The sequence below is a fragment of the Populus trichocarpa genome, chromosome 16 (assembly GCF_000002775.5).
Source record: "Populus trichocarpa isolate Nisqually-1 chromosome 16, P.trichocarpa_v4.1, whole genome shotgun sequence".
Taxonomy (NCBI): domain Eukaryota; kingdom Viridiplantae; phylum Streptophyta; class Magnoliopsida; order Malpighiales; family Salicaceae; genus Populus; species Populus trichocarpa.
In genome coordinates, this window is record NC_037300.2 from 14,337,182 (window position 1) to 14,360,142 (window position 22,961).

At 36.7% G+C, this 22,961-nt stretch overlaps 1 protein-coding gene and 1 long non-coding RNA gene across 13 annotated transcripts; one reads left to right on the plus strand and one right to left on the minus strand.

Annotated features, from left to right (window-relative positions):
- The first annotated feature begins 199 nt into the window (after nt 1-199).
- Nucleotides 200-22,627, plus strand: LOC7482614 (probable LRR receptor-like serine/threonine-protein kinase At1g06840). Of its 12 annotated transcripts, XM_024587213.2 has the most exons (22): nt 13,579-14,017; nt 14,112-14,149; nt 14,333-14,435; nt 14,771-14,921; nt 15,074-15,145; nt 15,261-15,332; nt 15,482-15,625; nt 15,718-15,789; nt 15,896-15,967; nt 16,245-16,319; nt 16,637-16,705; nt 16,825-16,890; nt 17,084-17,155; nt 17,310-17,396; nt 17,528-17,596; nt 18,108-18,625; nt 19,399-19,557; nt 19,659-19,942; nt 20,489-20,540; nt 20,916-21,166; nt 21,714-21,848; nt 22,059-22,627. In XM_024587213.2, the coding sequence occupies exons 2-22, from the start codon at nt 14,123-14,125 to the stop codon at nt 22,422-22,424; spliced, it is 2,916 nt and encodes a 971-aa protein (XP_024442981.2). In that variant the 5' UTR covers nt 13,579-14,017; nt 14,112-14,122; the 3' UTR covers nt 22,425-22,627. The 12 variants fall into 12 exon arrangements, with proteins under 12 accessions (XP_052303799.1, XP_052303795.1, XP_024442985.2 ...); XM_052447839.1 differs by lacking the exons at nt 13,579-14,017; nt 14,112-14,149; nt 14,333-14,435; nt 14,771-14,921 and adding exons at nt 200-272; nt 757-859; nt 1,304-1,454; XM_052447835.1 differs by lacking the exons at nt 13,579-14,017; nt 14,112-14,149; nt 14,333-14,435; nt 14,771-14,921 and adding exons at nt 291-449; nt 757-859; nt 1,304-1,454.
- On the minus strand, nt 10,612-12,686 carry LOC127904420 (uncharacterized). The gene is made up of 2 exons (XR_008057589.1): nt 11,746-12,686; nt 10,612-11,539 (listed from the first exon to the last, which is right to left on the minus strand). It is a non-coding gene; the product is annotated as an uncharacterized LOC127904420 (long non-coding RNA).
- Nucleotides 22,628-22,961: the final 334 nt, after the last annotated feature.

Consider the following 22,961-nt stretch of genomic DNA (forward strand, 5'->3'; position numbering starts at 1 on the left):
AAAATAAAACATTAATAAGTTATTTTCCAGCTCATTTTCCATAACATAATCAAATACTGGAAAGTGTTTTCCAACTTATTTTTCATTACACTATCAAATATTAAAAAATATTTTTTTAAAATATACTTTTCAAAAAAAAATATTTTTCAACGAACAAATGGATATTTAGTCTTCTCGCAGTCACTTGCTGTCTCCTCTCTGAACCCGATGAAATTGAAGCCAACAATGAAGACAAAGTGCCATCTCACACACGGTTTTCAATATGCCACAAGGTTCCAAAATCTTTTATTATCATTACCCCCACGAACAAGTCTTCCTTGTATTTTTCCACACCACAATGCCTGCCTGGTTGGAACATCGTAGGGTTCCAAAATATTATCTTATAATAATTTTCATAGTCTTCAACAATATACACATTTGAGTTTAACCATACACTTGACTTGTCTCAAGTAAGCTTCTCTGTTTACTTTTTAATGGTATGTTTTTGTAGAAAGTGCTTACTTTGTCTTTGGGCTTACTACAAAGTTTGTAAGCTCCTAAGAGTGGTGCCCTGGTTCATCTTGAGTTAGTAGGATTATGTGGTTTGAATTGACAAGCTTGTTAGCTTAGGATGTCAAATTTAGAAATTTGATTAGGCTAATTTAGGTGAAATGAGTATTTCTTGTTGCTTGTTTGGTGCTGGATATGCTTTGGAATTTGGAGGGATTGTTGACAATATGCAATGTTTACTCAAAGTGGCTGGTTTGGTTTATGTAGGAAATCAAGATGTCGTGGATGAGAAGTCTTGGCTGTGTTTTTGTGCTGTCCTATTGTTACTTGGTGCTCCAAACAGATGCACAAATTACAGATCCCTCAGAAGGTTAATTTCTGTCCAGAAGTCTTGATGTTTTTCTTACAATTAATTGGATCTTTGATTTTTCTTCTTCCAATATCCACATGATGTGTTGAAGGAGATATGATGCATGTAAAGTGGGCTGAAGTGTGTTTTACTTGAAACTAATGCTAAAATTGTCGTTGGCTGGAGGAGAACATGGGATGTACATAGCAGGAGAGCAAGTTGAGGAAAGTTTCTTGCCGGCGAATGACAATTAATGTCTTCGACCTTTTCTTTTCTTTTTTTGTTCTCGTAGTAGCAATTTTGAGACTTCCTTGCAAAATATAAAAATCCCTCTTCTTCCCTGCTTTTCAGAATGAAGTACCACTAGGCAAAACATCATCATATGGTTTTGTCAAATATGTTCTTGTGATGTCCAGTTTTGCTACTGTTCTGCTCTGATGTGCTCCATTCCCTGCCTTTTTGCAGTTGCTGCATTGAAATCAGTCAAGAAAAGTTTGGTTGATCCTATGAAGCATCTCAGTAGTTGGAAAAGGGGAGATCCTTGCGCATCCAACTGGACTGGCATTTTTTGTTTGGACACATATGCGACTGATGGATATTTGCACGTCCGAGAACTGTGTGTTCCTTTTGTTCTGCATTTTACTTTTGCTGTTATTGATTTATCTCTATCCCTCTGATTTCAATGAACAAAGCAAATGTAATATGGTGCAGAAAAATCTAGTACTCCGCTTCAGTTGTTTACTTTATTTTTACGAATCTAATACGTTCTCAAGATGTGTTTCCTCATTAATTTACAGAAATTTGGCTACGATTACTTAATTGTTTTCAGTTTTGATGCAGGCAACTGCTGAATATGAATCTTTCTGGACATTTAACACCTGAGCTTGGCCAACTTTCTCGACTTAAAATATTGTGAGCCACAACCTAATTTCTGGACAGCTCTACAATCTGTATGTAACTATTTCTAGTCAGTCCTTTTAGTGATCTAATGCCATTTCTTTGTGCTGCCTGTTGCAAGGGATTTCATGTGGAACGAATTGGGTGGCAGCATACCGAAGGAGATAGGAAACATTTCATCTTTACAACTCCTGTAAGTTGGTTTCATTGTGTAAGTTTGATATCCTTGTGAGCAAGAAAGTATAATGCAAGAATCATCTTAAATTATTTATCTGAGTTGTCCTCTGTTCTTAAGTTCAATTGATAAACGTAGCTTGGAAGGAATTTTTATGCTTAATATATAGAAGAGGTTATTAAGATGTTCTTATTATTCTGAAAAGGTTCAGTTTTAGTGATGGTGTTTATGAAACTCTGATGCAAAAATTCGCTGAAGTCAAATGTGTTTTGAAGGGCATCGACATATTTTACAATTTGTGTCCATTAATCCATAAGATGAAGCTAGATTGATCATATGATTCGAGATAGTTTAACCCTGTGCGATTCATTTGGTAAACAGGCTCTTGAATGGAAACAAATTATCAGGTTTTTTACCTGATGAGCTTGGCTATTTATCGAAATTAGATCGACTACAAGTGGACATGAACTATATTTCGGGTCCAATACCAACATCATTTGCCAACTTGAGCACAGTGAAACATCTGTAAGTTAAATGTCTCTGCAAGGTTCCCCTAAGAGTTTAGCTTTTTCCGACACATGTTAACTGCTTGGATGTGATTTTGCAGCCACATGAACAACAACTCGATTAGGGGTCAAATCCCACCCGAGCTTTCCAAATTATCCACTCTTCGTCACTTGTAAGTTCATATTGCAGCTACTTCGTTCTCATTTCTGTTGTTCAACAATTCTCTTGGTGATCATCCCTGCCGAATGTTGTTGGTTGGTATTTAAGGATATGTTTTTCACAGGCTTTTGGATAATAATAATTTATCTGGGTATCTTCCACAAGAATTCTCAGACTTGCCGGAGTTGCGCATACTGTATGTTCCCTTATCACATTATATAGACTTTTATTTAGCTAATTACTTTATTTACCCATCATACAACGTCATTTATCTTAGAGCATGCTCCTAGTTTTTGATGTACATGCATTTGATCAATAGTTGCTTGTCAGTGATGGTTTCCGTCCTGGAAAAAACTTAGCAGCTTTAAGTAACATGCTTATATATATAATTGAGTAAATCCAATGATAGTTCCCCCCTCTCATCATGCAGTCAGCTTGACAACAACAAATTTATTGGCTCTGGGATTCCAGATACCTATGGCAACCTTTCCAAATTAGCAAAATTGTAAGTTCTATATAACCAGCTGTGCCTTCATAAACCCAGTTTTAAATTATGCAGAGAAGGAAAGTGCATGCTCTTAATCAGCACTCTCTGTCTCGAGTTTTTAATAGACAAACTGATGTTTAAATCCAGTCACTAATGATGGTGAATTATTAAGTTCTTCTTTGCAAAATCACATTCCACTTCTGGAGTCGGGGAGGCTTCAAATGTTTCGCCATTGTGTTAGCTGATAATTTTACTCTTTCGTTTTCTAATCTTCTTCGACGAGGTAGAAGTCTCAGAAATTGCAGCTTACAAGGAAGCATACCGGGCCTTAGCAGCATACAAAACCTTTTATATCTGTAAGTGGTATCTGAATTTCATACTACAACACAACTATTGCCTTTCAGTTAATGTTATCGGGCTCTTGTTGCAGGGATCTAAGCAAGAATGAGCTCAATGGACCCTTGCCACCAACACTCTCTGATAACATAACCACTATGTAAGTAAACCAAAGTATACTGGTAGGTTTTTCAGTTCAAAAAGGGAGATAAAACTAGTAATTCTTGACTGTACAGATTTCTATCAGTGAGATTTGATCTCCTATTGATTGAAGTATTTGCAAAACAATGCTACAAGGAGAACTCATTGAAATTTCAAAACCTGTTGATAACCTAATTAGTTTTTCTTTAAGGTATTCCTGTAGTTGAAACTTTTTCTTGTTTGATGCAGTGATCTGTCAGATAACCATCTTAATGGATCTATACCAAGAAGTTTCTCAAATCTTCCTTCTCTGCAGAGACTGTGAGACTCTATCTACATGTCTTTCTTTTGTACTAAGGAATTAGTAGTTTACAGTAGTATCAGAGCATCATTTTCAAGATGCTTTTTAGATGATTTTACTTTTTGATGAGGTCTTCAAGTAGCTTAGAAGTAAGACTTATATGTTGAATAATCGATTAATTTTTTAATTCTAGTAATTTGATCCATTCTCCACAATTAAGGTGGATGGTGACTGGTATTTGCAGAAGGTCATTTTTGGTAAGATTTGAGAATTTTTAGATTCTTAAATAAGTATTTTTTTTAGAGAGAGAGAAATGATATTTTAGAGAGAGAGAGAGAGAGAAATAATATTTTAGAAAGAGAAACCTGAAAATGTATCTTAGACTGAATTAATCCTATTTTTGGTAAGTTTAGGGCTATTGTCCTGGAGTGATGTTGTGTCAATCCTACCCTTGAAAAGTTTTACGAGTGCACTAGAAAAACCATATCAATTCCTTCCAAGGTAAATTGTACAATTACACTTGGGAGACTAAGTCAATTCTTTCGAAGGTAAATTATGCAATCGCAATAGAGAGACTAAATTAATCCCATCGTTGGAAGGTTGATGAGAGGTCCTTCGGCATGACCTAAAAAAAATGAAAACATCATTACTTTAAATAAGTTATTTCATATATAAAAAACTAGTATTCTTAGTCAATCGATGACTTGGATATCCATTCTTTGTTGAGATCATGGCCTCAGTTCTATAGGTGAGGAGAAAATAGAGTTTCTCCGGTAGAAGTTTTCTAGGTAGTTGACTCACTTTCCCTTTGATAGTTGCCAAAGAAACTTCACATATTTTATGGTTTGAACCAACATTTTATTTTGTAGTTGTTGAAAGCTTTTAGGTTCCAATGAAATTCATGAAGTTGACAAAAAGTGTAGCTTAAATTTGTTTGTCTCACCAAGTCCTCGGGTAAATACGAGAAATCATGTTCTAACTTAGAGCAATAAAAATGTTGTCTAGCCTTCCAACTCTTTTACAAACAGTGCTCTTCGACTATTCGCAGTATATCATGCCTTCCAAGCTGATTTGGAATATTATTGGTCATTAAAGTAGTCTTTCTTGCTACAGGAGCTTTATTGGTATCATCAACAAGATCATAAGAATGCACGTCATCCCTCTAGTTGAGTGATGTTATTGCCCTACAGAGCTTCTCTTGATTGGTATACTAGTGCTCAATAAGGAGTCAAACTTAATTGAGGAGTTGTTAATGCTTTGATAGAGTAGTTGTGTCAGTAGCTATAAAAGATCTATGATACGTTCCATCTTAGACATATCATGATCGTTTATAATTGATAGTGATTAGGGATGTCAAAAACCAGTTATGGGAGAATGATTGATAGCTTTTTGATTAGTTTTCTATAGATGGTGCCAATGATAAGGTACCAAAAAAGTCCAAGTAGCTTAGGAGCGAAGCTTATGGATAACCGATTAATATCTTATTTCTAGCAATCTGATCTATTCTCCCTAAACAAGGTGGGTGGTGCTTAGTAAGCCAGGGTGACTGATGGCTGGTACCTACAAAAGTCCCCTTCGGTAGATTTAGGGACTCTCAAATCTTTAAGTAAGTGTCTTTTGAGAAAGAAAGTGTAATGATGTTTTAGAGAGAGATGCTCTGAAAATATATATGTAGTAGATAATGGAGATTGTGAACCTGAAACTCGAAGGATTCATAGAGTGTTTATAGCTCGTGAGTCTTGTTCTTTTGTAGAGACAAGAAACATGAATGTAATTTCCTTCTGATGGTATCAATAAAGAATAAATATATCTTACACATCATAAATTAGAGATAAATATCCATTGTACATCATAAATAAAGGATAGATATACACATCATTAATATTGATGGAAAAATTGTAAGTTCTTAAAAGACTTTTATATACCTAGAGGTGTTGAGAGATGAATATCTTTAACCTTAACATTTTATGTTAAGGATCACAAGAATAAACAAGCAAAGTCTTGTGGCCCAATATAGGGTCTAGAAAGATTGTTAGTTCTATATCCATTTGGGTTTGGCATGATACCGAGTCCAAGAATGTTGGGTCTGGTAGCTCACCACACCCACGTGGCTGAGTTCAAGGATATTGGGTCTAGCAGCTCATCAAATCGACATGCACTTAGACTTAGCACGTGGCTGAGCTTAAGAATATTGTGTCTAATAGCTCACCAGACCTATGTGTATTTGAGCTCGGCACGTAGTTGAACCCAATAATATTGGATTAAACGTGGATTATTACCCTCTTTTTTGGCTTTTTAAACGTGGATTCCAGCAAAAATAACATATATAAAACATCCTAATCCATCACTTTCAGATGTCATGTCCATTAAACATCCTATTTTCAATGTTCCTATATTACAGGTCTCTCGAAAATAATCTGTTGATCGGTTATGTATCAGCTAACATGTGGCAGAACATGTCGTCCGCTAAAAGTGCCGGCCTTACACTGTAAGAACTTAAAGAAGAAATTAAATGAAATCTGTAACTTTCAGCATGAACTCTTATATTAAAGACTCTTCAAACTGCAAAATACTGCTAACTTCTGCTTCTGTGTATATGAAATGCAGTGATCTCAGGAACAATTCGCTTTCAAGCATTTTAGGAGAAGTGAATCTGCCAGAAAATGTCACCCTGAGGTAGTGTTTTCGTAGAGTAATTGATACAATATTTTCTCTTCATGCTCATCCAGGCTTTGGACAAGCCTCAAATAGAAAAGCGAGGATTCAAATACAAACCTCCTGCTGATTTTCAAATGCCACAATAACGTTAATGAAATTACTACACATGGAAAATGAGATCGATACTTTAGCATACAATGTTTTTGGTTTTATACCCGTCAACTAGATTCTCATTATCTTAGTGCTTTTATTCAGGCTTGGAGGCAATCCTATCTGCCATGAAGCTAACACACCAAACATTATCCAGTTCTGTGAACCTGAAGCTGGAGGAGATAAGACTCCTGAAAGGCTAACAAATTCAAAAGTTTCATGTTATGTTCAATCATGTCCAACAGATGACTTCTTTGAATATGTTGCATCATCTCCTGTGCCATGCTTTTGTGCAGCCCCTCTCAGAATTGGATACCGTCTTAAGAGCCCTAGCTTCTCTTATTTCACACCACATGTTAATCAATTCGAGAAGTACGTAACGCGTTCTCTTAACATGAGCTCGTATCAGTTGTCCATTGATTCCTTTTTCTGGGAAGAAGGACCTCGTCTAAGGATGTATTTGAAGCTCTTTCCTCCAGTTAATAATGTTAATTCAACAATGTACAATGCGACAGAGGTTCAACGAATAAGAGATATATTTGCATCATGGCAATTTCCTCCAAATGACTTCTTTGGACCATATGAGCTTCTCAACTTCACCCTACTGGGACCTTATGCACAGAGTATGTACTGTTGCTCCTTCTTTCAGACTAAAATGAAATTCCAAATCCTTAGCTAAATGATGTTGAATTAACCTTTATGCCCTTATGTGTAACTAACATGAGTCTTTGTGTCTTCTATGAGAACAGCACAAGTATTTGAGATCACATAAATAAGTTACCAAAAACATCATGTCTTAGCTTTACAATCATTCCTATTCTGCAAAATAAGCATCTCCCAAGCCTGAAGATTTTCCGTTAGCGTTGAAGTTACAATTTTAACTAGGAATTCAGTGCCCCTGCTAACAATCCTGGAAGGATGAGTTCAGTTGTATTAAATAGCTCTTAAGATCTTTATAGAGTGAAAATGTTTTTTCTCTCAATACTTTCATAATGGTATGGATGTTCATGGTGATATACAACATTTTCTGAATTACAGTTCATCATGTCTATGAATCTCTTGAACATAGACTGCAGGTTTAGCATTCTCTAATTCACTGATGGGTGTGTACTGTATGCCCCATTATTTTTTTCTCCAACAGTGAATGATGAGTCCCATAAAGAAGGTATCAGTAAGGGTGTTTGGGTAGCCATAATACTAGCTGCTATTGCCTGTGCTGTTGTAATAATTTCAGCAATCACAGTTTTGATTATTGTAAGAAATACCAGATACAGTCAGAGGCTTCCAAGAAAAGATTTATGTAAGTCTGTCATTGTGACTAATAAGTATTTGTTTCTTCTAATAATATCATATTTGGTTGTACCTGAAGAAGGTACATGAGACTATTTTGTTTATTTGCAGCCTTAACAGTACAGATGAAAATTGATGGAGTGGAGAGCTTCACTTTCAAAGAAATAGTCTTGGCTACCGATAACTTCAACAGCTCGACACAAATTGGTCAAGGAGGTTATGGAAAGGTTTATAGAGGTGTTTTACCAGACAAAACAGTAGTAGCTATAAAGCGAGCCGAAGAAGGATCCTTACAAGGCGAAAAGGAATTTTTGACGGAGATCAAGTTGTTGTCAAGGTTACATCACCGAAATCTAGTTTCGTTGACTGGATATTGTGTTGAAAGAGGGGAGCAGGTAATATTTTTAGGTGGTGGATGTCATTTTATATAATTTTTGCTGGCATGTACTTTTTTCAATCCCATTTGTTCTGGAAAATCAAATGAGAAGGGAATATACGCGGTGTCCCTGGCAAGGGGGCGGGGGCGTAGGAACTTGTTTGTTCAGAAATGCAGGTATGCATAAGCATCCTGAAAGCACAGTAGGTTCCTGGAAAGGACCTGTTGCTTTTATTTAGCATGGCTTAGGTTCTTGCCATCGAATTTCTCCAGGGAAATATCATCAGCTCATTCAGAATGTGAATTGAGATTGGGATTAAATTTCATTAATTTGTTTCGAATATCTAAGAGGCTTTCTTTCTCAACTAAGTTCTTCATTTCATTCTGCTTATTGCGCACCAATCGGGTTTTGTTCGGCCATCTTACAGAGTGGCTTTGTAAATCCTTTTTCTAAGAAATTAAATGGATTTGATATGTTTTTGCATCTTTATTTGCAAAGTTTGATTGGTTACTTGTTGAATCAGCCTGCTTTTGTTCTTTGTCTATGCACAGATGCTAGTATACGAGTTCATGCCCAATGGTACATTGAGGGACTGGCTGTCTGGTATAAAAATCTGCTAAATCTTCTTATCTGTTATCTACTTCATATCTCCATGATACTCTCCTAGAGTGATTATAATATTCTTAAAAACCTTTAGGTCTTATAATCACTCACATGTCGTTAAATGCTGGAATGAATATAGGTTCAGAGTTGGCTAAAGGTGTGGTTTAACTGTTACAGAGGGCTAAAATCGGATGGAAATAATGTTACAGTATTAGATCTAGACAATTCTCTACTTCATTTTCAACACCATAGACTATTGTAATTCCCCACTTACTATCTACACATTATCTTTTATTTAGAACAGTAACCTTTTAAAGTGTTGGGAGTCTCAAAATTGATAGCTGCTGTTGCATGTGGCTAAAGACAAGGAGAAGTTCAGCTTTGGAACAAGGTTAAGCATTGCTTTGGGTTCAGCAAAGGGAATCCTTTACCTACATACCGAAGCAGACCCTCCAGTATTCCACCGAGATATTAAGGCTAGCAACATACTTTTGGACTCTAAGCTTACTGCTAAGGTTGCCGACTTTGGACTCTCACTTCTGGCTCCTGTCATGGATGATGATGGATATCAGCCTAATCATGTATCTACAGTGGTGAAGGGAACTCCAGTAAGTTTGACTCCATTACGAAAAGAACTGTGTAGCAAGGATGCTTTGTTACATGGTGAATATGGAATTTCTGTCAAAAAAGATCATATTTGTTTGCTGAATGGTTTTCTGATCATAATGCTTTAAATTCCTTTCAAATAGTTTGCAAGATGTATTCCAAAGAACCCAAAGAATTAAAACTTAGACAGTACAGATTGCAGCAAATCAATTTCCGATTTGGAGTCTCTTCTGATTGTTTTGGACTTTTCTGTTCTGCCATCATTATAGGGCATTTACCTGTAATGGCCTGTATCATTTTAGTACTAAAACTCTTGGATTTTGTTATTGAATATGCAGGGATACCTTGATCCAGAATATTTTTTGACCCGCAAGTTGACAGACAAGAGTGATGTCTACAGCCTTGGAGTTGTATTTCTGGAGCTCTTGACAGGAATGCAGCCAATATATCGTGGAAAAAACATAGTCCGTGAGGTATTGTATGTGATACACATTGATCTTTCGGAGACCTTGAGTTCTCTTCTACTCACACTGCATTCAAATATTGATCAAATAACTTTTTATTTAACACAAGGATAAAAAAAATAAAATTGGTTTCAGGTAAATATTGCTTGTGAGTCAGATAAGATGTTCTCGATCATAGACAGAAGAATGGGTTCCTATCCATCTAAATGCATCGAGAGATTTGTAGCTTTGGCACTCAGGTGTTGCCATGATAAGCAAGACAAGCGGCCATCAATGCTGGAAGTGGTCAGGGAACTTGAAATCATTCTCAGAATCTTGCCAGAAACAGAAACTACTGAAATAGATTCTGCTTCTGCTTATTCCAGGAAGACCACACCCACATTTTCTGGCACGTCAGCATCTTCATCTTCATTCTGCACAAACAGGGATATATCCAACTCGTCCAGTCACTTGGGAAGTGATCTTAGCAGTGGTGTCATTCCATTCATACCGCCTCGTTGATATCAAAATTAGATGACCTTTGTACTCATTTCTCTCCCCCTCAAATTGTGCATGAAGTTTACAGGGAAGTGGATGAAGGAACCATTGATGAGGCAGAAAGCATCATGTTCATAGAGTTAAAGGAATTATGAAGGCTGGTTCAGTACTCCAGCAAGGAATATTCATGTATTTATAAGGATATTTACATGTTTGTATTTACAGATAAGATAAGAGCTGTAAAATACAAAGATTCTAGTTATCAGATTGAACAAACTAGTTATCAGATATTGAACAAACAACTGGATAAGAAAAGTAATATGTCATTCCTATAATTTCTATTTTTCCTAGGGCTTGTATATATCTTGTCTAACACCCCCCCGAGAGTTGATGGGGAGAGATCGAAGCATCAACTTGTCTCGATGTAGGAAGAATCGTGAAGAAGAAAGGCCCTTGGTGAAGATGTCTGATGGTTGATCATAAGTTGAAATATAATGAGCTTGTAAATCTTTGTTCAGAATCTTCTCACGTATGAAGTGATAATCGACTTCGATGTATTTTGTCCTAGCATGAAACAAACACAGGATTTAAGGATAAAGCTAGAGCTCCAATGTTTTCAACCCAGAGACAAGGAGCTGAGGTGAGTGGAACCTAAAGTTCAGCTACAGTGAGTGTCATAGAGTGGTATCCAGCCTCAGCACTCGACTTGGCCACGACAGGTTGCTTCTTAGCTTCCTATGAAATGAGGCAGGGTCCAAGATAGATGGCATATCCAGTTGTGGATTTTGTGACTCTTGGCCATTTGACAAGATTCACAGAGTTTATGAAGTCTAGACGAACCATAAGCAAGACAGACTGAAGAACAAGTTGTTGAAGGACAGACTCAAAGGGATGGCCTAATCTTGAGTGCCAAACTTGGATTGGTGCCTTGACTCCTAGTAGTACGGTGAAAAGGGGAGGAAGATGTTGATTAGGCGTCGGGGATGCCTTAGTGGACCGAAGATGTTGCAGATGGATGGGATACAGCCTGCTTCACTCGAACCTTGGAGGAGTGTCTCCTGTGTTTGCAGATCCTTAACAATAAAACAAGCAGCGGTAAGAATACTTTAGCAATTGTTATCAGCACAAAACTTTTGGATTGACAGCAAGTTAAATGAAGCATTAGGACATCTAAGAATATTTGTGAGGAAAAAATTAGAGGTGGGAGAGGAAAATAAAGAAGAACCAATGTGGGTGATGCGCAAACCTCATCCATTACCCACAGTAACTGTGTCTGCACCTTGATATGGCTGTTGTTACAGAGATAAGTGGTCAAGATCATCTGTGATGTGGACATTTGATTGGGCTGTTAATGCTGCAAGTTGAGATGGAGGATGACGCCCTTGGTAAGAAAAATGCATCCTGTTATAGCAGTCGAGTGCTTGGTGATTTGTTTTGCCATAAATTTGGCAGGGCTGTCGAGGTCTGTAGAAGAGTCTTTTGAGATGGGAGATGCGGGAGGGAGAGGGAGGTGCAAAGCGATTAGCCAAGGCGGTCCATAATTGGCGAGAAGAAGTTAGTCCATAAATAGTGGACAAAACTTTCTCAGATAATGTGGCATTTGTCCATACTGAGGATAAATTGATCCTTTTTTCTGCCATAACAGATAGGCATGGCTGAGATCAGACGTAGTCTTCCCAGTATCATCAACAATAAACTGAGGAGGACGGGGGGTGGAGCCATCAACAATGCTTAAGAGATCATAGCTACACCACTATCTGTGTTTTTTTATAGTCTGCAGCAGCAGCAGCCCATCATTGCTTGTTTCATTTGTTAGCGTGTATAATCTATGTTCTCTTGATGAATTTGCAAAGTGCTTCATTAGCTCCAAATTTGATGCAAGCAGACAATAGGAGGGTTGTGCGCCACTCCCTCTTTTTGTACATTGCCAGCAAAATCATAGCTCCACTGATCTGCGAAGTGTACTGACAGAAAAGAGCTCGATACAACTCAGTATCAGTCTAACCATAGCCTCCGTTTCTTTCTTGGCAACACTCATTGGATTGGACCTATGCGTGTAAGAAAGAGCTTCTGTTTCTTGTAGGCCTCTGATATCGTTTGGGCTTGCCTCCAAAACATCAAAATGTGGGTTTAGGTAAAAATCAATAAAAAAATATTAAAAATATTAATTTAAAACTTAAAAAAAAAATTAAAAGTATGGTACAACCTATACTACCAAACTCCAACTCTAATATATATAACCTTGATCGATTAATCAATCAATTTCAGAAGCAAGCAATAATTGTGGTGGGAATATTATCACCTTCACTATTATTTAATATTGAAGAAAGTTGACTTTTTGTATTTTCTTCAAAAAAACGGAAATTGAAAGTTTGACTATCGCGGCACGTGCAAAGAACAACTATTACTCTTTCGGTTTTTCCTGCGGCGTCTGAAAGTAGAAGTTCCACCACGTTACCATGTTCGAAAAGCGTGTCGGGGGAGATTTAATGCCATGTTTGGTCCCTGTATTTTTCATTTTCTTCTAATGTAGTCCATGTATTTGTTTTTTTTCTTATTACGATTCTTCCACGTCGTCATTTAATGACCTCTGTATGAATTTTTTTCCTTAAATTAGTCCTTGTAGGTTTATACTTCAAGCTTTGTTAGTCATTGATTATTAAAAAAAAATTCTATTTTCAGTTAATAATTTATTAAATAAACTCTTGAGAATATCTTCTTTCTCGATCTCTTTTTTAGATGACTTGCAAGGATAATATTGAGAAAAAAAAGGCATGCGGTGACCAAATTGTGAGAGTAAAAAGAATACAAATACCAAATACACAACTAACCCTCTACTTTGAGGCCTTTCTCTTTTTCCAAGATCTTAAAGGTAGGTAGGAATGCCTAGAAAAGTCCACGACTGTCGCTGGCGAAGCCCCCCACCATGTTTTATTCATATCTACTTCCACTAAAGTTTGAGAAGGTATGCATAACAAATTGCAAATAATAATAATAACAAGATTTTTATTATTTTTTTTGCACTTCAAATTTATTGCATGTGATTTGTTTCTTCAACAAGAGTAATTTTTCTTGAAATTGTTGATAACAAGACAACAAACAGTCCACTGGTTATCATTAAAGAACATGGTAACGTGAAGTGCAAACTGTGTTGAAGTTACACGTTGTCACTGTTTTGCATTTCATCCAAATATAGTTCTTGGTAATAATTGAGAGAAACAGAGTAATTAGTAAAAAAAAATGAATATCTTTAGACTTTCTCTCTTGTATTCTTGCCTGGCTGCTAGAATGGATGGAGCAACCATGACGACAATGCCATCTCACATATATATCGTTTTCTATTGCTCAAACTAGATTCCATTTATTATCATTCGTGCCCCCATCAACAAGACTTCCGCTATATTTTTATTCCTGCCCACCAAGCTTTACTTGCTTCTGTTGCAGAAGTCTACAACTTTTGGTTCTGTGGTCTCAAGGATTCATAGCTTATCGTATAGTTTGGATGTTAAAAGCAATCCCTCTGTAGTTTGGTCAGATTTGACTCGTTTCCAGTAAGCATCTTCTTTTATCTTCCTTTCCTTTTGTTTTCGTTGAAAATTGTGGATTTTTTAGACTTTTACTGCTGGGCGCCTGTTTCATTGTTAGTTACCGGAATTATGGGGTTTGACTATCTTCCTTGTTTGGTAAGCTGGATATTTTGGGGACATTAAATCTGCAAGCTTGGTTTGGACTTTTTTCCCCTTTCCCTGATATGCTTTTTTTGGGTGAAAAGATTGTATCTTGTTGCTTATTTTCTTTTGAGTTTGAAGGGATTGCTGGAAATGAATATGCAAAATGTTTAGTTGTTTTGTTTGGTTCTTACTTAGGGCATGAAGATGTTGCAGCTCAGAACTTGGGGGTGTGTTTTTCTCCTGTCATATTGTTACTTGCTGCTCCTTACAGTTGCTCAAGTTACAAATCCCTCAGAAGGTGAATTTTATCTTTTTTCCCCCCGCAAATTCTCAACTTGACTTTTACATGAATGTTATCATGATTGCGTTGACAAAATGATCCTGCGATACGTGTTCTTTGAGGCTTCTAAAATGGGTAGAAATATGTGTGCTTAAACTATATAATTAAGTTGTCTATTTGGAGAATAAGAAAACAAAACTAGACAAGGAAAATTAGGCAAGTTGTTTTCAAGAAAAAAATTGCACCTCCTCTTTTAATATGCTATTGTGATGCCCAAAATTCTTGGTAAAGCTAGGCAGTGTTGGTTGCTTACTGCTCTGCTCTAATGTTATCAATATTGTGCATTTTTGCAGTCAATGCATTGCTAGCAGTCAAGAACAATTTGATTGATCCTATGAAGCAACTCAGTAATTGGAATAAGGGAGATCCATGTACATCCAATTGGACTGGTGTTTTTTGTTATGATGCAACTGGGACTGATGGATACTTGCATGTCCGAGAACTGTATGTTCTATACATTTTCTTATTGTTGTTCTTTTTTACCCTTCGTGTTTTGATGAATAAAGTCAGAGGATTTCTTTATGTACAGAATGTAATGAGTGATACAATCATAACTCTGGCTATGAAACACTTACCATTTGTCAATTTTGATGCAGTCAGCTTCTTAATTTGAATCTTTCTGGAAATTTAGCACCTGAGCTAGGCCAACTTTCTCAACTGGCAATATTGTGAGTTGCAATATCTAGTAACCATATTTCTGGAGAATTTACTTTTGAGTATCTGAACATGTCTTGCTAATCCGCTTCTGGTGATTCTAAGTCCCCTTTCTGTTGTGATTACAAGGGATTTCATGTGGAATGAATTGACTGGCAGCATACCAAGAGAGATAGGAAATCTTTCATCTTTGAAACTCCTGTAAGTTGGTTTCATGTTATTTCATTTTTTCAGTGGGTTGTTGTCCTTCTTCTGTCATGGTTATAGAAATGGATGTCTTAAAAATGAATCTACACTGGTTTATGCTTGGAATTAGTTTAACCTCCTGTAATGTATTATTATTTATGCAGGCTGTTGAATGGAAACAAATTATCAGGATCGTTACCTGATGAGCTTGGCTATTTATCGAAATTAATTAGACTCCAAGTGGATCAGAACAATATTTCAGGACGAATACCAAAATCATTTGCTAACATGAGCAGTATTAGACATTTGTAAGTGTATCTTCAAGCTAAATCCTTCTTTGAGTTGCGAAGAGATTAGCTTTTGTCCGCACATATCGTTGACTGGCATGTGATACTTGCAGCCACTTGAACAACAACTCAATCAGTGGTCAAATTCCACCCGAGCTTTCCAAACTATCAACTCTTGTTCACTTGTGAGTTTTACTACAATGGTTTCTTTTTTGTTCTAATGTCTACTTATTTTTATGATCCATGTGAAAATTTTCCCTTGATTGAGAACATGTGAAACAATCTCTGCAGGCTTTTGGATAATAATAACTTATCTGGGTATCTTCCACCAGAATTATCAAAGTTCCCAGAGATGCGGATAATGTACGTGCTTCTATCACGTTGTCTAGAATGTTACTTGAATCATTATCACATTCAATCATTTCTGTTATTGTGTGATTTTTTCTTTTATGTACATGCATTCTATTAGATTTGCTTATTAGTAGTGGTATTGATTGTAGTAAGAATTCAGTAAAGCTGCAGGGTGCTTAAATGAGATGAGGCACGATGCATGTTCGTGTGCTTGTGTGTTTGTCTGTGTCTGTTCATATGTTACTTAAAGTAAATTTTGTTGACAGTTCGTTTGCTGTCCTCCTTGCAGTCAACTTGACAACAACAACTTTAACGGATCTGGAATTCCAGCTACTTATGGCAGCCTTTCCAGATTAGTAAAATTGTAAGTCTAAATAAAACATGTCAGGCTTCAAAGCTATTTTGCATTCAGAGGAGGAATCTTCACACTGTTTGGACTGTATGGAGTCTTTGACATGAATTCTGATTGCGTAGATTTGCTCCTGGATAGCTGGTTTAAAAAATTTATTTATTTTCATATTCATCAACTTGTGTTTCACTTATAGGACATGCTCAAGGGCTTTTCTTTTGTGTTTATATAAACACGAATCAAATGACAAACTTGTTCTGCATAAAAATACACAAAAAGAAGTGTCGATGATGACCTTTTCTCTTTGTTTTTAATCCTCTTTGACAAGGTAGAAGTCTCAGAAATTGTAGCTTGCAAGGTTCTATACCTGATCTTAGCAGCATACCAAACCTATACTATTTGTAAGTTCTTTCTGCATTTGTTAGTATTCTCATTCCATCAATGCCACTGAACTTGAATTTCATATCTATTTTTCCATTACATGCACTTATGGTACCTGCATATCTAATTTGGCTTGCAGGGATCTGAGCAAGAACAACCTTAGAGGATCTCTACCACCCAAACTTTCTGATACTATGAGAACTATGTAAGTAAAACCACGATGAAAAGGAGAAAAAGAACTGGCAAATTATAGGCTGTATAGGTTTGCAGTTGTGATATTCAGTGTTCGTAAAACCATGTTACAAGTGGAATTTAATCTACTTTACAACCACTGGATGAATTAACAAGTTTGTGATGAAGGTCTTTCTGTGTTTGAAATTTATTCTTGTCAACTGCAGCGATTTGTCAGAGAACCATCTTAGTGGATCTATACCAGGAAGTTTCTCAGATCTTTCTTTTCTTCAAAGACTGTGAGCTTCTATCCACTTATTCCTTAGCTCTTGAAAAGATCTTAAAAGCATCTTAATGATGTTCTACATGTTGCTATGAATGTCTCAAATTAGATGCTCTTATTTGCAGGCTATGCACGCTAAATATGATGTTCTAAATGATTGTATACTGCAGGTCACTTGAAAATAATCAGTTGAATGGGTCTGTGCCAGCTAACATTTGGCAGAACATGACCTCCACTAAAAGTGCTTGTTTTACAATGTAAGAATTCAAAAATAAATGCAATTAAAACCATTAATTTTCAGCATTAAAATTAGTATACAAGACTCTCTGCAAACCGTAGAGTATCAGAATAATACTAACTAATTGTTCTGTGCACCCCGCAAATGCAGTGATCTCAGGAACAATTCACTCTCAAGCATTTCGGGGGCGTTGAATCCGCCGGACAATGTCACCTTAAGGTAATATTTTTATAAAGTAGTGCGCACCCACCTTTTTATGATCTGCTTCGTAAACACTTGCACCTGATCTCTGGTAGACAATTAGATGTGCGAAGTAGAAATATGTTGTAGCCTTATCGTCCATTGGAAGAAATAGTAAGAGAATTGGAGGAATTTGTCAAATACATGGATTTAATTAAATTTGTCTATTAGATGGATATGCATCTTCAATCTCCACCTTGCTATTTGATGATCCAGCTTGTGTTTAAGATCTGTGAAATCAAGGATGAAGCATCCCTCTCCATGCACACAGGTTTTGGATAGAAAGCTTCATATAGAAAATCAAGGGTCCAGTATAGGCCTGCAGATTGATTTACCAATGTTGCTAGCTATGAGGATTAGGAGATACATCAGAGAATATAAATTACTCAAAATACCAACATGATGGCATTGAGAAATACTCCTTTTTTTTTGTTCTTTTAATTTTATATCTCACAGTCAGATTCTGATCATTTTAGCAGTTTTTGTTTAGGCTTCGAGGCAATCCTATTTGTGAAAATGCAAACATAGCCAACATAATCCAGTTCTGTGGATTTGAAGCTGGAGGAGATAGGACTACTGAGAGGTCAATGAATTCTACGATGACATGTCCTGTTCAAGCATGCCCAGTAGATAATTTCTTTGAATATGTCCCAGCTTCACCTCTACCATGCTTTTGTGCCTCCCCTCTTAGGATTGGATACAGACTTAAGAGCCCTAGTTTCTCTTATTTTGATCCATATGCTTTTCCATTCGAGTTACATGTGACTAGTGCTCTTAAACTGAATCCATATCAATTGTCAATCGATTCCTATTTCTGGGAAGAAGGCCCTCGTTTAAGAATGCATCTGAAGATATTTCCTCCAGCTAATAATGTGCACTCAAACACATTTAATGTATCCGAGGTTGGACGAATAAGAGGTGCATTTACATCGTGGCACTTTCCTGGTGATGACTTATTCGGACCATATGAACTTCTCAACTTCACTCTAGTGGGACCTTATGCAGCGAGTATGTGTTCCAAATTCCTACTTCCTTTTAGACTGAAGTTAACTTTGTTAATTCTTCAGAAGATGATGCCGATCAGATTATGTGCACTGTATGTCTGCCAAACATCGGTATTTGCATTGTTTGTGCTCCAAGAATTGGTATTTGAGATCACAGAAACAAGTTAGAGAGCTTGATTTATTGCTTTCCTCAAATAACTACAAGTACCAGAAACATAATTGGCTTCTTTTCATATTACTTTCTTTGCAAAATAAGCATGTCTTTTTTTACAAGTGAATTAGAATGTCTTCAGCCTGAAACTTTTTAGTTATATTTGAAGTTGCATGTCACAGCATCTCAGAATCTTTCACATCTTTTGCGAAGTAGAGTTGTTTTCCCGTTGATAATTCCATTTTGTTCAAATTACTTTGATGACTTTTATATTGTTGCTTGAAACTTGTGCATGAAAGCTCAATGATTTAAGGGCCAACCTATCCAAATTTGACACTTTTGCAATTCAAAATTGTAAAGTTTCTGAAGTGAAGTTCCACTGCAGCTATATGCCCAACTATGGTTCCCATCCATTGGTAGATGCATAGTCTTCTCTCATATACAATATCCATATATGTGAACTCTTTGATCTGGACTGCAGGCAAGGCTATGCCTTGGCAATATGGTCTGTGTGTCTTTTCGCTTTGGAATTTATGTGCTGGATTAATAGCATTAGTTTGCTTCATATCAATATATTTGTTTCTAATGGGTGGCTATATAATAATACGCTTTTCTTTTGCCAACAGTACATTTCGACACAAAAGGGAAGAATATTAGCATAGGAATTTGGGTAGCCGTTATATTAGGTGCTATTGCCTGTACCGTTGCAGTATCTGCAGTTGTCACACTTCTTATTGCTAGAAGATATGCTAGAAAGCATAGAAATTTGTCGAGAAGACATTCATGTAAGTTTCTTAATGTGACTGCTAGAATTGTTTTCAATTAATAATAGTATATGTGGCTATCCCTGGAAAAGGTATCATGGGATTATTTTTGTGGTTTACAGCATCGAAGGCATCGATAAAAATCGATGGTGTGAAAGGCTTCACATTTAAAGAAATGGCCCTGGCTACTGATAACTTTAACTGCTCAACTCAAGTTGGTAGAGGAGGCTATGGAAAGGTTTATAGAGGTGTTCTTTCTGGCAACTCAATTGTGGCCATAAAGCGTACTGAAGAAGGATCATTACAAGGCCAAAAAGAATTTCTGACTGAGATTAAATTGTTGTCAAGGTTGCATCACAGAAATCTAGTTTCACTGGTTGGATATTGTGAAGAAAAAGAGGAGCAGGTAAATATTACGGTGCTGAAATTAAATCTTATTTTAGATCATCCTGGTTTGCAACTTTGCAAGTGTTTTCTGATAAATCCTTAAAAGAAGAAAGTAGCAGAGATTCTTGGAAGGGACCTATTGGCTCTGGCCATTTCATTCTTCCCGAGTAATACTTTCAAGATGACATTTTTATTTTTAGCATATTTCAATGAGAAATTTAAAAATAGGCAAGATCTCCTTTTCTGTCCCTTGTTTATTTTGCACAGACCAACAGCATTACCATCTGCGAAGAGTCCACATTGGTCAGACAAAACATCAGGATAGAGATGCTATAAGTTAGATGGGTTATGGTCCTAGTCTAGCAATTGGATGTGCTTCCTTTTCTTAGCCATGCCTTGCTGTAGCATATGAACTGAGTTTTGACCCCACGATCTTCTAGAATTCGATTATGCTAATCCTTGTCCAAGAATGTGAAGTGATCTGATTTTCTTTTAGCATCAAAATTGGGAAACTTGACTTGATTATGTGTAAAAATCCACCTGGTTGTTCTTGGTTCTTGCACAGATGCTGGTGTACGAGTTCATGCCAAATGGTACCTTGCGGGACTGGCTTTCCGGTATGGAAAATTTCTGATTTGATGGCTCTTTAATCTATTCAATGTCTCCATATTATTCTGTACAGAATGTGTACAATAGTCTTACAAACTTTTAGATCATACATATGATCTACCTCTAATCGCTGATTTTGAGTCATAGGTTTGTAGTTGAGCTAATTGTGTTGTCTGCCTGTTTTGAAGGACTAACGATGCACTGTCATATTTCACCAATGGAGTGTAAACTTAAAAAATCCTGTGTAGCACATGAAATAGTTTCCAGTATCATTCTTTTCCAGCTCCATGTTTTAGGATGTTATCAATACACTGTCTGTTACTCTTTGGTTTAAGACATGATATCTTGAACGCTCAAAGTTGATGGTCACTGTGTTAATGCAGATAAGGCCAAGGGAACATTGAACTTTGGTACAAGGTTAAGCATCGCGCTGGGTTCAGCTAAGGGTATCCTTTACCTCCATACTGAAGCACAGCCTCCGGTATTCCACCGGGATATCAAGGCCACTAACATACTATTAGACTCTAAGCTCACTGCTAAAGTTGCTGACTTTGGACTCTCACGTCTCGCTCCTGTCTTGGATGATGAAGGGAATCTGCCTAATCATGTATCAACAGTAGTGAGGGGAACTCCAGTAAGTTTGACTCCATTATATGCCCACTTTCTCTTTTTAACTTATTGAACACGGGAAGAGGATGCAAGGTGTTATGGATGAGAAAAATGTGAATTCTGCGAGGTCTCTAATCCTGATGTTTCACTTTCAAAATTTTATCTTATTCTCTAATCTATATGCCAAGAGAAGTACTTTTAAAGAAGGTGAAGAAATTAACAAAGGAATAACTAGAAGATATCAAAAACCTTTCTGGTATGCCCTGAAGATATCTTTACTGAAAATTCATGTTAGCATGATTAATTGTGGATTGACAACTTCGAGTAAGGAATGTAATTTCCGGTCCCAATATTTAACCACCTGGTTGGCAAAGTTTTTGCCATGTCTAGATGGCCTCAGAAATCTTAAGCTTCGTAACTTGTTTAAGTCCTGTGGATTGGATAAAACTGAGTTGCGCAGATGTTGGAATCCCCTCCAAATCCTTGGATGTAACTTGTCTACCATCACTAGATGCTATGGAGCATCATTGACCTCGTTTGAATAACTCTCTTGATTGTCACCGTATGTGCAGGGATACCTCGATCCAGAATACTTTTTGACCCATAAGTTGACAGACAAGAGTGATGTGTATAGCCTTGGGATTGTGTTTCTGGAGCTCCTGACTGGTATGCACCCCATATCACATGGCAAAAACATTGTTCGCGAGGTACTTCAATGAGCTCTTAATTCAGAGGCCTTGAGTTCTCTTCTTATATACATATCAGTCACAACCATGTCCAGCTTTACTTGAACTTTTCAACTATAGCTTATTTTGATAGAATAACTTCTCATTTATGATGCAACAGCAAGAAAGGCTAAGAACCTGGGAATTGAGAAACATCGAAGCTAATACCGATATTATGTACTCCGGTTTCAGGTTAACATGGCTCATCAGTCTGGCATTATGTTCTCTATCATAGACAACAGAATGGGTGCTTATCCATCTGAATGTGTGGAGAGATTTGTGGCGTTGGCACTCAGCTGTTGCCATGACAAGCAAGAAAAGCGGCCGTCAATGCAGGATGTGGTCAGGGAACTGGAAACCATACTCAAAATGATGCCAGAAGCTGATGCCATCTATGCAGAATCCACTTCCACATATTCTGGCAAATCCACTCCCACATATTCCGGCAAGTCAGCATCATCATCTTCATTTTACTCGAGCCAATATCTATACGAAAGTTCCTGTCTTCTGGGAAGTGATCTTAGCAGTGGTGTTGTTCCCACCATCAACCCTCGCTAACATCAAACAAATCGACAATCTGGAGTTTAGTTAGGTGTAAAGTGGGTTTGATGCCCTATCTTATGCAACACAGAGACATGCCTGTATAAAGTGGAGAAATACTAGCGGTTATTGCATGAGAGTTGACCCATTTCGCAGTCGATAGAGTTAATTGCGAAAAACTAGTTCATGCTTTTTGTTACTGAAAAATGAATCTTCCATCACGTCTACTTTCATTGAAAAATATTATTTATTTATTTTACCATTTAAATCAACTAAACTATTATAAAACCTGAGCTAGCCTAGTTAAATTGAAGATTAATTTCTGGATCATTTTTTACGTTAAAAATAAATTTTTTTATTTAAAAAAAATAAAATAGGGTCAAGATAAAATAAAAATAAATTTAGTTGATTCTGGCTGACCTAGAGCCTAGTTAAATTGAAGAAAAAATAAAAATGATTCAATAGGATTTAGTTGATTCAAGATAAAATAGGGTCTTCAAGTCATTAATTTTTTTGATAAATTTAAATTAACTTCTCAACTCGAGGCTCGCTAGA